This window comes from Dama dama, chromosome 12, assembly GCF_033118175.1.
Source record: "Dama dama isolate Ldn47 chromosome 12, ASM3311817v1, whole genome shotgun sequence".
Classification (NCBI taxonomy): domain Eukaryota; kingdom Metazoa; phylum Chordata; class Mammalia; order Artiodactyla; family Cervidae; genus Dama; species Dama dama.
Genome location: NC_083692.1, coordinates 19,731,920 through 19,747,426, shown reverse-complemented (window position 1 = coordinate 19,747,426; position 15,507 = coordinate 19,731,920). Strand labels below are relative to the sequence as shown.

General features: G+C 51.3%; 1 protein-coding gene across 3 annotated transcripts in view; it reads left to right on the top strand.

Moving 5' to 3' along the window:
- Positions 1–15,507, top strand: part of RGS6 (regulator of G protein signaling 6) — a 584,468-nt gene that overhangs the window by 552,340 nt on the left and 16,621 nt on the right. For 2 of the 3 annotated variants that reach the window (XM_061156753.1, XM_061156755.1), the window contains exons 16-17: positions 5,532–5,621; positions 9,741–9,794. In XM_061156753.1, the coding sequence (XP_061012736.1) occupies positions 5,532–5,621; positions 9,741–9,794 (144 nt within the window). The remainder of the gene's footprint in view (positions 1–5,531; positions 5,622–9,740; positions 9,795–15,507) is intronic. The other variant, XM_061156754.1, reaches the window with a different exon arrangement.

Here is a 15,507-nt window from a genome sequence, read left to right as displayed (position 1 = left end):
TGTTGTTCCAGGAAGTGTGGATGTGGAAGACAGAGATGAAGAAAGAAAAATAGGACACTTGAAAATCCCAAGAAGGGCTCTTGGCAGCTGTGCAGTGCTCCAGCTGAGCGGCCTCCCACTCCAGGAGGATGCTCTAAAGCTGGGGAATGAGATCGTAACTGTCTCAGGAACCCATAGCCAAAAAGAGGACATAAGGGTGTTCTTAAGTCGTCCAACTGCTCCAGCATGCTTGGGGCCCAAGGTCTGGGCATGTGTCTGCTTACCTTCCCCAGCGCTTGTGAGGGCCACTGTGTTTTGTCTAAAAACAAAGGAGCTTTCCAGCTGAAGACTCTCCCTGCAAAACATTGATTTGTAGCAGGTGTGGTTCTGAGACATTGAGACACTGCTCACTCCCTCCACCTCCTGCATGTGTCTTGACTCCACCGATTCTAGTCATCTTGAGTTTTGGGGGGTTTTCTGTTTTCTTTCTCTCCATTGCTTTCTTTCCTGAAAGAATCTTTCTTTTTGAGTACCCTTGATTTATAAGATTATATTAGTTTCAGGTGTACAACATAGCGATTCAACGTTTTTATAGATTATACTCCCTTTAAAGGTTTTATAAAATGTTGCCCATAGTTCCAGTTGGTTTTGCTTCTGCCTTAGCATCTCAGGTATGAAAAGCTCCTGTCCCAGGGCGGAGCCCAAGTAGGGAAATGAGGGTAGAGGATCTCATCAGGGTGATAGCCCTGTCCTAGCATTGTCACCCACCACAGGGGTGTGATCCCCTCCCCCACTGAGAATTGTGGCTGAGATGTTCGGCCTGACCTAGGGCCTTAGAGCATCAGTTTCTCAACCAGTGAGACTGAGCCTCTCCCTGTCTGGAGCAGGAGCCTCCCCACATGGCAGGAAGGCAGATGTGGACCCTGGTAGTTCTGCTTGTTCATAGTTAACTCAATCATCTCTTTTTTTAGAGAGAGAGGGAATAAGGGAGGGAGGGGTCTAGGGAGGGAAGAAGGAAGAAAGGAAGGAGAAATAAAGGGGCAGAGAGGAAGGGGACGAGGGAAGGAGGAAGGGAGGAAAATAAGATAAGAAAAAGCAAAGAAGAGAAATGCACACTTCTCTCTCTCCGGCCCCTTGGGAATTCTCTGGGTGGGGGCTCACTGGTTTTGCCAGCAGCTCCCCTGCTCTTAGCAGATCCTGGATATACATTTTCCTTAAGGCTGGTTGTCTGCAAAGCAGGGGAAACAAACCAGAACCCCTCATAAATCAGTCGGGGTCACTGCCAAGAGCTTTGTACACTTGCTGTCCCTGGCAGTGATAAACTCATTGCATCTGGGAACCGGCCAAAGACCCTGAGTCCTATCTTAGTTCTCATTCCCAGAAAAAAAACCTCAGCACTCTGTTCCCCCACCCCCCTGTTTACTGTCTTTGTGTTTCTTAGAAAAAGCTGGCGAGGAGGAAGGAACAGAATTCCATAAGTGGGTACAGCAAAGGCTGCGCTTCTCCGCTTCTTTGCTTGGGGGAGGAGAGGAGGGCAGAGGAGAGTCCTGGGTCCATAGACTGTGGGGAAGGAGGCCCAGGCCAGAGGGGCCTGAAGCCACAGTAGGGAGCATGAGGGATCTGCGACTTTGATTCCATTTTGCTCGGACCATGACTTCCACCTGCTGTTGTTGTTTTGTGGTTGTTCCCTCACAAGGCAATCTGAGATGGTCATCGTGATGGCCAAGAGCTAGCAACAGGGTTGGCAGAGTGAGGCCACCTTATGCAGCCCACCTCCAACAGACCGTGTTCTCTTTACTGATTCCCCACACGGTCCCTGTCTTGGCCCTGGCCTTGGCAACAAATTGTCAAGATGCCATGTGACATTAGGACAAGAGCAGAGCCCAAACTGTTCCTCTGACCCACACTGACCCTCACCCCTGAAGAGGGGACCACTGTCTGCTGCGCCTTCCTCCTCAGCATCATCATCCTCCTTTCTCTGATTGACCAGACCAGGAACTGGGAGACACTTCCTGTCTCCTCAGCTCTTCCTGCCATGACGAGGCTCTTTCTGGTTGTTGGACCAGCATTCCCCACCTCTGGCAGGGGAGTTCATCTTCAGTTTTACCCATTCACAGCACCTTGAACCTGAACTTCTTCCTTGTAGCCCTTAGCTCAATTAGTCATGCACGCCCTTGTACAATGAAATCTAAGTTTTATGGCAGAGAGGACCTCTTTTGTCTTGGTCATGCTGTGATCTCAGTGCCTGACACAATGCCTGGCACCTAGGAAATGCTCAACAAATATTTTGGGGAACAAATACTGAGTCATCTGTTTTATCCTGTTCTTTCTCAACTGACAAATTCTTTCTTTCAATGGCTTTTCTTGCCTATGATGAGTTGGAAGAATTAGCTGGATTGGGGGTGAAATTTGTTCTCAAGGCCAGAAGGGTTGGGCTAGGAGAGGTTTCCTTACTCCTCTTAGGGCAGAAGTGGGTATTTTGTGAGATATGCCTGGGCATTTAGATTCTTCTGACAAGTCAGAGCAACACGCAGGGAGCTGTGGCCTTGGAGAGGGTTTTGGAGAAGGTCCAGGCCTGAGGGACAGGCCTTTCCAGATGACTCAGGAGCCACCTGGTTCTGCTGGCCAGAAAGAAGCCATGCCTGAGACAAGAAGAAGGAGCCAGTGGGCCATTTTGCTCTGAGTTAGCATTTGTACCTTGTTGTTCAGTTGCCCAGTTGTGTTCCACTCCAGGAGCCCATGGACTGCAGCACCCCAGACTTCCCTGTCCTTCACCATCTCCTGGAATTTGCTCCAACTGCTGTCTATTGAGTCAGTGATGCCATCCAACCATCTCATCCTAAGTCACCCGCTTCTCCTCTTGCCCTCAATCTTTCCTAGCATCAGGGTCTTTTGTAATGAATCAGCTCTTCCCATCAGGTGGCCAAAGTATTGGAGCTTCAGCATCAGTCCTTCCAATGAATATTCAGGGTTGATTTCCTTTAGGATTGACTGGTTTGATCTCACTGCAGCCCAAGGGACTCTCCAGAGTCTTCTCCATTCATACCTTAGATGTAAATGTTAGGCCACTTTGAAGAGACAACAAATGCAAAGACCCTGATGTCTCTCAGTCTGGTCTCTGAGACAATTAGGGCTGAATCAAGGAAGTCCCACAGAGGGACTTCCTCTGAGTTGAATGAGTTCCTCTGTCTCCTTCCATACAGAGAGCAGAAACTGATCATAAACCAAAACAAGTATGGAGCCTGTAAACTTGCTTGGTATCGGCAAGCTCAGACCAGCGTTTTGGTGAACCAAAAAGCTGCATAAATTCCGCTAACATTTAACCCCACACTGGATGCTATGCACATATAAGAGATTAAAAACACATTGTTCCCACAAGGAACTTCAACTAGAGTGGGCTGGATTTTTGTCTGAAATTTGCAGAAAAACACTCAGCAACACGTGTTCTCGTGAAGCTTATTAACTCAGAACATATCTGGATCATCAAAGTAGATTCAGATCGAAGCCAGTGCTTCGTTTCTCTTGGCTCCTTGCAGTGGTCCCATTCCCATGAAGAGTGCTGCACCCTGCTTTTGTAAATATGGGATCATCTGCACAAGAATGAAGCTGGTGCCCAAACAGGTCCACATGTGGTCCCTCTTAAGATGGCCAGAGAGGGACCCACATGGCACCAAGTTGATGGTTGCTTTCTGCCTCCGCTTTTTTTTCTTTTTTTCTTTTTTTTTGGTAGTGCTGAGTCTTATTTGCTGCACGTGGGCTTTCCCTAATTGTGAGCGGGGAGTTCTCTGTAGTTGAGATAGGCTGGATTCTCTTGGGGTGGCTTCTCTCACTGCAGGGCACAGTACGCTCTGTTGTGTGGGCTTCAGTAGTTGTGGTGCACAGGCTTACTTGCCCTGCAGCGTGTGGAGTCTTCCCGGAACAGGGATCAAACTGCTGTCCCCTGTATTGGCAGGTGGATTCTTAACCACTGGACCGTCAGGGAAGTCCATGCCTTCACTTTCTTTGGAGATGGGTAGGGAGAGAGTCTTAGCAAGCCCTTGATGTAACCCAGCTTCCTCTGAGATGTACCAGCATCTCTAAAATGGCCAGGTACCTCTACAGGGTGCCCCCAACGGAGGAAAGGTCTCTACCTCACCCATCCCCTGGGAGAATACCCAAGGAAGAGGTCCTTAATGACCAGTCCAGCCTCTCCACTGAGCATCCTCTCCACTGCCCAGCTCTCCATTCCTCCAAGTCCTGGGGCCCTTATCCAGATTCACAGGATGGACAAGGAGCATACATCAGAGAAGATGCTTCCCCACTCAATGATCCCACCCTCCCTAGGGAAAGCCCACCCTCCTTTTAACAGGTCCTCTCTTGGGACAACCAGGCTTTTCCGTGTAGCTGTGCTACCTTACATTTCAACTGATAAACAACGCTTTTTCAATCGATAAGCTCCCTCTTGTAATGAACCTGGCTTTCCCTGTCCTTAATGAGGACAGACCTATTAGAAAGGGATTACAAGGCTACAGGAATTAGCTGAAAGTCAAGGGTAAAATCCATTGCCATGGCCAGAATGTAATGGCTCTAGGAGCCCAGGAGGGCACCATGCCCCACCATGCCCACAAGACCCCATGATCTGGCTCTAAGAGTACTCTTCCAGGATGGGGTGGTGGCCCTGACGTGCATTAAGTAACCCAATTGCATCATTGCCTGTGGACTACTTTTTTAGTTAATCTTTTTGAGATACTTTTAGATTCACAGGCACTTATAAGAAATACTATAGAGACATACCATTTACCCAGCTTCTCCTAACAGTAACATCTGCAAAAACTATAGTACAGTATCATGGCCATGATGTTGACATTGCTATATTCCCTGAGTTTATCAGATTTCCCAATTTTGCTTGTACTCATATGTACGTGTGTGTGTGTGTTTGTGTGTGTGTGTGTGTGTGTGAGGTTCTATACAGCTCTATCCCATGTGTAAGATGTGTCAAGATACAGAACTAGCCTTTCACCAAAGAACCCTTCCTATTGTCTGTTATAACCACACCTCTCTCCCCTCCTTGCCCCTCTCCCATCCCTGAAATCTGGCAACCACTTATCTGTTGTCTGTTTCTACAACTTGTCATTTCGAGAATGTCACATCAATGGAATCATATAGTATGTAAACCTTCTGGGGCTTTTTTTTTTTTCATTCATGATAATTCCTTTGGGATTCATCCAAGTTGTTGGAACCATCAGTAGTTTCTTCCTTCTTATCGCTGTGCCTGTGGTTTTAATCATTAAGCAATAGTGCATCTCAACATGGCACCAAGGGCCAATTACAAAGCTTCTGGGACATGATCTTCAAGGATCTTTTTACGCTGAGGAAGAAAATAGGTTTTAGTTAATGTTTTCTGAGTGGGGGAAAAAACAACAAAGCAAACATGTTACCTCTTTTTCCAGGTTCATACCAGCAGAGTTTGGTTTGTTTGTTTCTTTCCTAACACAGCGGCCAGTTGGGTTGCCATTCCCTTTAGTGTTGGGTGACAGTTCTTTCTTGTGTCTTCCCATCTCCCGCCTCCCCAGGAGCACATCTACAAGCTGATGAAGAGTGACAGCTATGCCCGCTTCCTCCGGTCCAATGCTTACCAGGACTTGCTGCTGGCCAAGAAGAAGGTATCCCTGGGAAGGGCGGCCTTGCCTTTCTTAGCACTATTGACCTTTGCCTGCTGCTTGCTGCTGGTGTGACGTGAGAATACCATCCCTTGGGTTTTCTTTCTTTTCTCTCTTCTTCTTTCCCTTCTGTCCCTGTTTCCACTCCAGTAGAAGACAATTAGGATTGTTACCACCCCAGCCCACCCCGCTGAGGTCCATGGTGTGGCCTCCTGTCTCCTGGTACCCAGCATCTCCATCTTCCTGTCTGCCCATGGTGGAGGGAGTGACCACCTAAGAGGCCCCTGGGGCTCAGCCCAGGAGCAGAGGGCTGGCTGTGACATCAGCGAACCCCTGAGGGAACCACTGGCGGGTCCAGCCCCCTCCCACAGAATTTTCTGCCCCGATCAGCGTGCAGAGATGAGTGTGAGGCAAGGATTGTGGCAGCCCCCTCTGCATAGAAAGGCTTAGAGTTCTTCCGGGGCGATGGGGCACCGGAAATCCTGCTTGGGGTTGTTGCCCTTTCCTCTCTCCCATCCGCCACCTGCCCCAGAGCATTTGCCTTTTCTTTTAACCAAGAAGAAATGGCATCCTAGCTCCTCCCTCCCCGCCCTCCACTCTGAATGAAGTCTTGGTTCCCTGCAGCCCTCAGGGTCTAGATTTGGGGGTGCAAGGACCCCCCCCAGCATGCAGGCGGTGAGGGGTGACTGGAACAAGAATGAATGTGGCTGGATTTCCGGGAGGAGGGAAGGCAGAGCTGGAGGCCAGGGGGTGAGGGAAGGGGAAGGTAGGGGGTTGACTCATGGTCCCAGTGGGCCAGTGAACACTCTGCACTTTGCGGGTCTGATCTGAGGTCCACAAGGGGTTCAGTGTGGCTCTCCTCGCGCCAAACTCCAGGACTCGCGTGCCTCGCTGCTTAAGACCACACGCATCCCTTTCTTCTGCCTCTCAGCCTCCCGGTGGCAGTCCCCTAGCCTGCGGTTGTCCAGCGGCACACTCTCTGTCTGGCTGCCCCTCTTTCTGTGTGCTGTGACCTCATGGGCTGGGAGCCCGACTGTGTGCCTGGCTGGTAACCACATCACTCCCTAGACTAGGAGAGCAGTTCTCTCCTGCTCACCTGCCCTTGGGTAGCCCTGAAGATATCCCTAAGAGTCAGAAAGAGAAGTAGATTTGGGGGGCACCCAGAATGTCCGAGACCCAGCTTTCTTGGCTTGCACCCTTTCTCATCATGTGTCACTCCTATGATGGGCAACGTGAAGCCCAGCCTCCAGCCAGCTCCCTGGCAGGAGGATGGAGGTGGAGGGGCCCTGGTGGAGTGGGCCGACATCCCCCCAAATGATGGTTCTGATACCGTTTTTCAAGAAAGGTGAAGACTTTTAGTATCGGCAGCCCAGATCTCAGGGGAGAAGGTCAAAGTGAGCGTTTCTTATTTCCTGCAGCTCAAGACCCTGAACCAATCCCAGTATGGGGAAATCATGGGCTTCCGCAGTTGGGGTCACCTGGGCCTATCCACATATGTGTCCACACACACAGAAGAAGTCAGAGGCCGTTTAGTCTCCTTGTGAGTCTGAGTGCAAAGAGAAAATGCACCCCTGCGCAAGGAGTGGGACTGAGGTTCCTGTGGCCTCAAGTCCTCCTGTACAAGAAAAGCTTCACAGAGGGGGTCACTCAAGTGAGGCAGGAACAGATGGCCTGCCTGTGACATGTCACCAATAAAATTTATTAGAATTTTCATCCCAGCCCTCTCAAGGCGTGTCCTTGGGGGTTGAAAGCTCTTGCTGGAGCCAATGCCCTTTCAATATTCAGGGGGTAGTTGTTCCTAAAATCAGTGACAAGCCTACCTTTTCTTCTGTTTCCCCTGAGCTCCAGGCATGGATGGAGTTGTAACTCGGCACTTTCAGGTAGACCCAAAGTGTCTTCAGTTGCCAGGAGTGGGCTCACCATGAGATCTACACGTCCAGGTCATGATGGGATGTGAGCCATAGTCCCAGCTAAGAGGTGGGCTATAAAGCAGCCTCACTTTTCTGTTCACAAAGTCCCGTGATGCACTGTGGGGGCACAGCCTGCCGATCCTTCCTCCCTAATCCATCCTCTATTCAAGTATCTTAGTCATTCTGATGAGCCAGGTCCTCAGGGGCAGGTGAGCTGGGCTTGGAGGACCCTACCAGGACACTTTGAGGACCCCTCTAGGACCCCTCCAGCTTCCCTGGTGGCTCAGATGGCAAAGAATCCACCTGCAGCGTGGGAGACCCGGGTTCAATCCCTGGGATGGGAAGATCCCCTGGAGAGGAAATGGCATCCCACTCTAGTATTCTTGCCTGGAGAATCCCATGGACAGAGGAGCCTGGTGGGCTATAGTCCATGCGGTCTCAAAGAGTCAGACACAACTAAGGGAATAAGCATAGCCAGGATGGGGCAGCTCTAAGGGCCTGTGCAAGGCAGAGGAAGCCAGATGAGTCAGGCTGATGGTCCCTCTGTGTGAGTGGCCACTCGATAGCCAGGGGATGAGAAGGATAGGCACAGAATTCCAGCTGTGGGGCCTAGGACCGGCCTGACTTGAGCCACATGGATGGCCCCCAGGTTGCCCACTGGATTGAAGCTGAGTGCTGCCATCCCCAAGTGCAGACTGGCTACGGTGCCAAGCCCAGCACATGTCCTTCAGTGCTGCATCTGAAGGACAAAGACCAGCCTGGCTCTGCGGCTGTGTGTCATCCGTGTTGCATTTTTCTCCTGCAGTATCCTCTCCGTCTTCAGCAACCAAGCTAGGAGATAGGACATGACGGCCAAGGAAGCCGTCTGATCTTGTCCCCAGTGACACACAGTGCCTGCCTTTTGCCCCCTCGGCTCCCAGCACGTCCTGCAGACCCACAGACCCCTGGCTGCTTCTTCAGCTTTCTAACTTCCATTATTTGCTCTGTGTGTGTCTGTGAGTGTGTGGTGTGTGCATATGAGGGTGTGTGTCTGTGAGTATGTGAGTCCATGTGAGTGTATGTGTCTGCGAGTGTGTGTTCTGTGTGTCTGAGTATGTGTGTCCATGTAAGAGTATGTGTCTATGAGTGTGTGTGCGTCTGTGAGTATGTCCATGTGAGTGTGTGTACTCTCCAGATTTCCCAGGCATGGATTCAGGACCCCGGAACTGGGCTCTAGGATAAACCAGCAGGTATTTGGGACGTAATTCTTCTCCCCCTTGGAAAAGCAGGAAACTTGGGGAGAGGGTCAGGTACACACCACACCCCCTCCTCCTCCATAGAGGAGAGCTGCCTGGCCTGGGGAGTACACAAGGGCTTTGCCCCCTCTTCCTTCTGTGTGTATTATGGGGGGTGGGGGTGGCAGGGAGGGGGTGCCCTCAGCTAAGACTCCCCAGGAGGCTCCTGAGCTGCCTGTCGCCTGCCGCCTGCTATGAGTAAACCTTGGAAGGGGTCACCTGCCCAGGTACCAGAAGAGTATTTTCTGTCCAGAATACTCCTTCTGAGACCCAAGACCTCTGTGGTTGCAAAAGACATGGGCAGAGAGAGCCTCCTTGATCTCAGGATACAGAAGGAGTGTCCTTAGGGGGCTGCAAGGATGTCCTGGAAGTTAGCAAACTTTCTGACTGGAAGATCTCAGAGAAAGTCCTAACCCAGACTCATGGAGGACTTGATGACCTCGCCTTGCCCACAGCCATTTCCTGACGTCTCAGTGCATCCCCCCGACACCCCGTTGGCCCTGGGAGCTAGTCTGGACTGTATCCCCAGTTGAGGCCCCCAATTGTTCCCTGCACAGGGGCTCGGCTGGTTGAAAGCAATGATCAGGCAGCGCCCCACTGTTCCCAAGGGACCAGCTCCCAGCCCAGTGGCTCCCACTCTAGCCCGGAAGCAAGATGAATGACTCTTCTAGAAGCAAACACCCCTCTCTCCTTGCTGCTCTGAGGAGGCAGCCCCATCTCTCCTGGGCTTCTGTTTCCTGTCTCTCCCACTGACTCCCGCATACAGCGCTGGCTGCTTCTCTCTTCCTGTTTTTTGTTTTGTTTTTGTTTTTTTTCTCCGCCCTGTTTTGCTTTTGTTTTGGTTCATTAGCTGCCGCTGCTGCTGTTTAGGAACCATGTGTTATCTGAAGAATTTTTTTTTTTCTGTATTTTTCTCCCTATCTTTTTTTCCCCTAAAGCCAGAAAGTGAGCAAGGTCGTAGAACTTCCTTAGAAAAGTTCACTCGCAGTGTGGTAAGTTCAGCTGGTTTTCTTTGGTTTTTTGGCTTTCTTTCCGTTTTTCTCGGTGGTGGTTGTCATTTCCTTCGGGAGGGGAGGGAGCCCAGTGCTCTTCCCTCTGCACACCCACCCGTGGTCTTCTGCGAGTGTCGGTGGCTTCTCTCCTAGGGACCAGTTTGCAAAAGACAAAAGGCCCAGCAGCTCCCCCTGCAGATGGGTGCACGGCCCCCCCACCCAGCCCCTGGCCCGACATTTGCTCTCCTGTGCAAGGGGGCTTCCAGAAGGAAGGCCCACTCCCGCCCCCACCCTTGGGGCTGCTCGGTGGGTGCACCTTCTGCAGCAGCCCAGGGAGAAGGCTGTAGCTGGACCATGAAATAAATTGGCTCAGAACTGTAGCTCATCAAAAAAAAAAAAAAAATCCAAATTTCCCCCTGGGACTCTGGCAGCCACGCGGGTGCGGGAGGTGAGCTGCTGCTGCGCCAGTGGCTTTTGCGTGTGCAGGAGGCGGCCATGCTGCATGGGTTCTGGCGGTGAGGTCCGGCTGGCGTGTGTGCGTGTACGTGTGCGTGCGTGTGTGCGTGCGTGTGTGTGTTGGTGGCCTCTGCATGAGTTCCCATGTCCCTGACAGCCCCATGTTAGCCTCCTTTGCATAGCGTGATAGGGCAGTAGCCACGGGGTGGGGTGGCTGTGGTGATTAGTTCTTCCCCGTGGTGCCCGGTGCAGATTCTGAACTGTGGTCTGTAGACAAACACAGACCCGTCTCCTTTTTCCGTAATGTTCTCTGTAAGATTGGGCTTTCCCAGGTGGCGCTAGCAGGTTCGAACCCTGGGTCGGAAAGATCCCCTGGAGGAGGGCATGGCAACCCACTCCAGTATTCTTGCCTGGAGAATCCCACGGACAGAGGAGCCTGGCAGGTTACATTCCATAGGGTCGCAAAGAGTCAGACACGACTAAAGCAACTTAGCATGCACACATACTCTGTAAGACTGAGGCATAGGGCTTGGTACACGGGAAGTAGCTAGTCCCCTTCTTTCCTGAAACCAGCTACTGAGTTCCTGCTAATCCTGTGTGATTAGCATCTTTATTTTATCCTTTTAACATAAATTCTAAGAATTCTGGGTGGGCAGCAACCTGGTTGTTTACCTGTCATAGCTAGATGAATCTTCACTGAATTTAAACAGAGTTCTGAATTTGCTAGATATCAGCTTCACAGCAACTCAAGTAGATGGCAATTAAAATATGGGTGCTCATCCCATCTCTTCTTTGGTCTTCTCTCTCTGTGGTCTTTCCTCATGAGAAATCAGAACTTGCAGAATGTCAGGCCTGTGATCCCCTGTCAGTCTTCATGGTTGGTTTGCCACAGCCACATAGCTTCATGCACCAAGAAGCTGCCATGGGCTATTGGAGGCAAGGCCGTGGGAGTCCCTCCACCCCTGACGGCTGATAGAGAGTGGTGGGAACTCATTCCTCCCTCTCATCTGAGGCCTGGAGGCTGCAAGTGGAGAATGTTCAGGGGTCTTGTTGACAAGCCCAGAGTATATTATGGAGAAAGCAAAACTCTTACAACCCCGGGCAGGCCCTTCGGCTTGACCACGTGGGCTGAGGCTGTGAGAAGAAGCCTGGTCCTCAGATGAGGCATCCAGATCTCTCCAGGCTGCTTTTCATAAGAAGTGGGTGTTGGGAGAACAAACATGATCTCAATGAAGCTCTGCGAGGAGCATTTATTGACGTCCCTTCTTCCCAGAAGTGGTGTTGGTTCAGTGGTTCTCCAAGGTCTGTTAACAAAGTGTTTGGAATGAGAAAGCACCAGACACCTTCCAAGCATTTGAAGTGTGCACCTGGGAGAACTTAGGGAGATGTTTTCAGGGCCAGCTGAAGGAGAAAAATCTCCCAAACTCCTGAGATTTTTAGAATCTATATGAGAGAAAGCCCAACCTTCCAAACCAAAACATTCCTAAATTGCCTGCTATTTTTCTGTAAAGACTCTAAAGGGTCACGCATTCTGAATTTTTGTTTCCAGTAGCAGAAATAGAGATGGACTTGTTTTGATCCATCCATGCTGCTTGTGATCTTGGGATATCACCACTTGGAGTAACCAGACGAGGCTGAGTTTGAGGAAATGACCCACAGGTCTAGAGCAGTAGCAACTCTCAGAATACTTGAGGCTGGAACTCAAGAATGTGGTTTTCACAGCCCAGTATTCTAATCAAACAAAATTAACCAGTCAGCCAATATGTCTTGCAATTTGATAGCCATTTTCTGGATCTAATATACATAAAGTGCTTGATTTATTTGAAAGAAGGTCTACATGAATATTTCATCTTCTATATACTGTAAACTATAAAACCCAATGGAAGGCTAGCACAATAGCATTCTCATGGTCCTGGGAAATACATGAAGAAAGACCATCCACATCATGGGAAAATGAGGGAGTAAAGCTGGGCAGTCCTTGGACCAGGGATGTGAGGCCAGCTGCTATTCAGGACTAACCAGTGACAGGAAATGTTGATCCAGATCATTCATTATCTCAGTCAGCTAACTTCTTATCAAGACTGAACCTGGGTCCAACATTTCTCCCATGCAGTGCTCTTTCTTTTCTTGGTAAAGGAGGAACATTTGGAGAAAGCAAATTGTTTTTTCTTAGACTCCTGTATCATGATATGGAGGGATTATCTGTGGAAGGCCGCAGAGGCACCCTTTGACATGGGATCCTAGAAAGGAGTTCAGTATGGTTCACAGAAGCTGCTAGAGCCATGCTAGTTTGAGTGCAGAAGGAGCCTTATGATCCCCAGCAGAGGCATTGTTTTTCACACGGCTCCTTTTAATGGAAGCTTCATTCTGAGTCATGCAGAACTTGAGTAGTGAGTAGCAAGTAGCAAATAGGGGTTATGCTGTGCCAAGGCACCGTGTACTTTGGGCACCCGGAGCCACAGAGCTTGCATAAAGGCCTGCTTTTTGATAGGGCCAGCCCAAGTTCAGAAGCAAATATCACTCAAAGTCCAATGCACGGTGCAGCCAGCCCATAGTGCATCTTTATCCAGAGCAGAAAACAGGATCCTTCTGATGGGCCCAACCCCACAGATGCCCAGCTGGCCAAGCAAAGTGCAGCTGGATTTCAGCCCCTCCTTAACCCTCAGCTGCCCTTGTACAGTGGATGACTCACACCATCATACAGGGTGGCACTGGTCACAAGAGCCCTGGGCCCAGGAAGAGCTGTGACACATAGCAGGTTCTTAAAGTGAGGGGCTGGGGGCGGGGAGGTGCTCAGACATGGCCTCAGATCAGATAAATGGAGCCTCTTTCCCCCAGCTCTGTGCATTGGGAAGTGTCCTTTCACAGTGGCTATAAAATATGAAAGCCACAGTAGGAAGCTTCTATAGATTGTGTTTGCATTGCCTTCTATCTCCTCTTCATACTCTCTGGTTGGAGGTCCCAGGCATTGCTGCCTGGTGAGAGGAGGGTCTTCTTTAACTGAAGACTACTTCCCACTGCTCAGGACCAACCAGCCTGCCATTCTCTGCCATCTCCCCGGTTTTGCAGTCAACAGATGACCTCGAGGGTGTGAAGGGGGCCAGGTCCATCCCCCTGCTCTCTCTTGGGCGTGCTCATTCCTTCAGGGTCTACTGCAAAGCAAGGGCCAACTCTGACACAGAGGACAGAAGGATGTGTGGGAGGAAGACAAGAAGTAGCAAAGGGCCATCAGCCAAGACTCAACAGCAGCAACTGGACTGTCCCTTTTCGGTTGGTGGCTGAAGCCATCTGGTGAGAACTACAGAGGAGGAACTCTGAGGAAGAGAAGATAGAAGAAGTCCTCTGCATCTTTATACAAGGGACAGCACTTAACTTAGGAGAAGTGGCAGCCCCAAGGGACAGCGGCATCAGCCTCCCTGATCACCTTTGCCTGGGCGCTCAGCCGAAGCCCCAGCTGTCCTCTTGAGAGCCTCATCGGCTGTAGCCTCAGGCTCCCGAGATGGACAAAGGAATGGCTGGTGCTGGAGGCCTCGGAGGACAGCAGAGATGAGAACCAGGTGTTCATCCCTCTCCGAAGAAAACATCGCAGTTGGGCTTTGCTGAGGTGCTCCTGGGAACTGAAGCAGCAAGGACTGGGAGCTGAGGGAGTCTTGGCATGCACCAGGCGGCACCTCCATGACAAGCATTTCAGTCCTGCCTGCCAAGGGATGCAGCGGGGAAGTCAGATGGAGACCAGGAAGCCCTAGGAGCCAGCTGTCACCCGCCTTCCTTCTCCCTTTCCCCCTGCCCCACCCAGAAGCCAAGGAAAAGCTCTTGAGAGTAACCTCCCCCCCACCTTCCGGGCAGCTCTGCAACCCCCAGCCTGAGGCCCAGGCGTTGAACCGGAAGTGGAAGGCTGAGGCCCTCCAGGCAAGGCAGGGGGCAGGCAGCCAGGGTGATCAGCCTACCCCAGCCACCCACACACACAGCAGTTCCTTCTCCCTGCCTGGAGGCTGTTTCCCCTCCCTCTCAGCATGTCAGGGCAGAGCCCTGGGCTCTGAAATGAGCTCTCAAACACCTAGACAGCAGAGCCCCTAGAGGGCCTTGACCTCAGTCAAACAGGTCCTTTCAGCAAGGAACGGTTGGCTTAAAATCTCTAGAGTTGATTTTGATTGCACACAGTCCTTGGGCCCCTTTGGGATGTCAGGGTCACAGGCTATATAGTGACAGCCTGTTCCCATCGGATCTTGGAGCCCTGAGATAGAGCAGCAGTGAGACCCGGGTCTGCCTAGAGATGGAGGTAGATTTCATAGCCATGCTTGGGAGGGAAAGCATGAGCTGGTCTCTCCTGGAAAGTGAGGACTTCCCTTAAGACTCTGGGAAACTCCTCAGAGCACTGCCCAGGTTGACTCCTGCTTCCAGCCTCAGCCTGCTAGCAGTGTGACGTCAGGCCCACTGAGCCCTCTCTGAGCCCTGGTTTTGTCCTGTGTACAATGGCACCAACTGGATCATCTCTAGGGCCCTTTGCAGCTGGGACATTCTATGGGTCTGTGCTTCTCTCTGTCCTGAGATTTTCGAGTTGTGCTAATCATCCCTCAGAATGAGAGAGGAGCCTGCCCGAAAAGTAGCTGCCCACCCTGGAGGATGGGAATTAAACCAAGGAGAGAACTGAGTTGGGTGTCCATTTAAAATCCTTTGACAAGGATTTGAGGATAAACACTGGCGGAACTGAGTGCCGCAGCCCCCCGACCCCACAGGCTCCATCCCTCCATCGTTCGGGGCTCATTCTGCACTGTGACCCCTGGAGGGCAGGGAGAGAGAGGTCACAAAGAGCAGGTTAAGCACCGTACACCCTGTCAACCATGCCGGTGCTGCAGTGCCCACCTTTCTGGGACGGATGCCCAGCTGGGTGTGTGTTGGGAGGTGGGGTGAGGTCAGTTGGGCAGAAAGGTGGGCCCCGTGCAGGTACTGCCACGTCACCCTGGGCATGGGGCGGGGGCGTGGGAAAAAATGAAGTGTGATCATCTGGGGCCTCAGCATCACGCTGCCACCCTCCTGCTACCACCTTTTCCAGGCCCCTGGAGACCTCTGGGCTGGCTCGCCACAGTCCTCTCGGAGATGCCCAAAAAGAGGTCACGAGAGGGCATGTTATCCTGGTCAGAGTCAGCAGTAGGTTAAGTCTCCTCCAGTCTCTATTCCTCTCTCTCCATCTTGGGTCCAAGTGAAGTTTGAAAAAGCATGTTTACTCTTTTAGTTTTGCAGCTAGAAAGGGAAAATG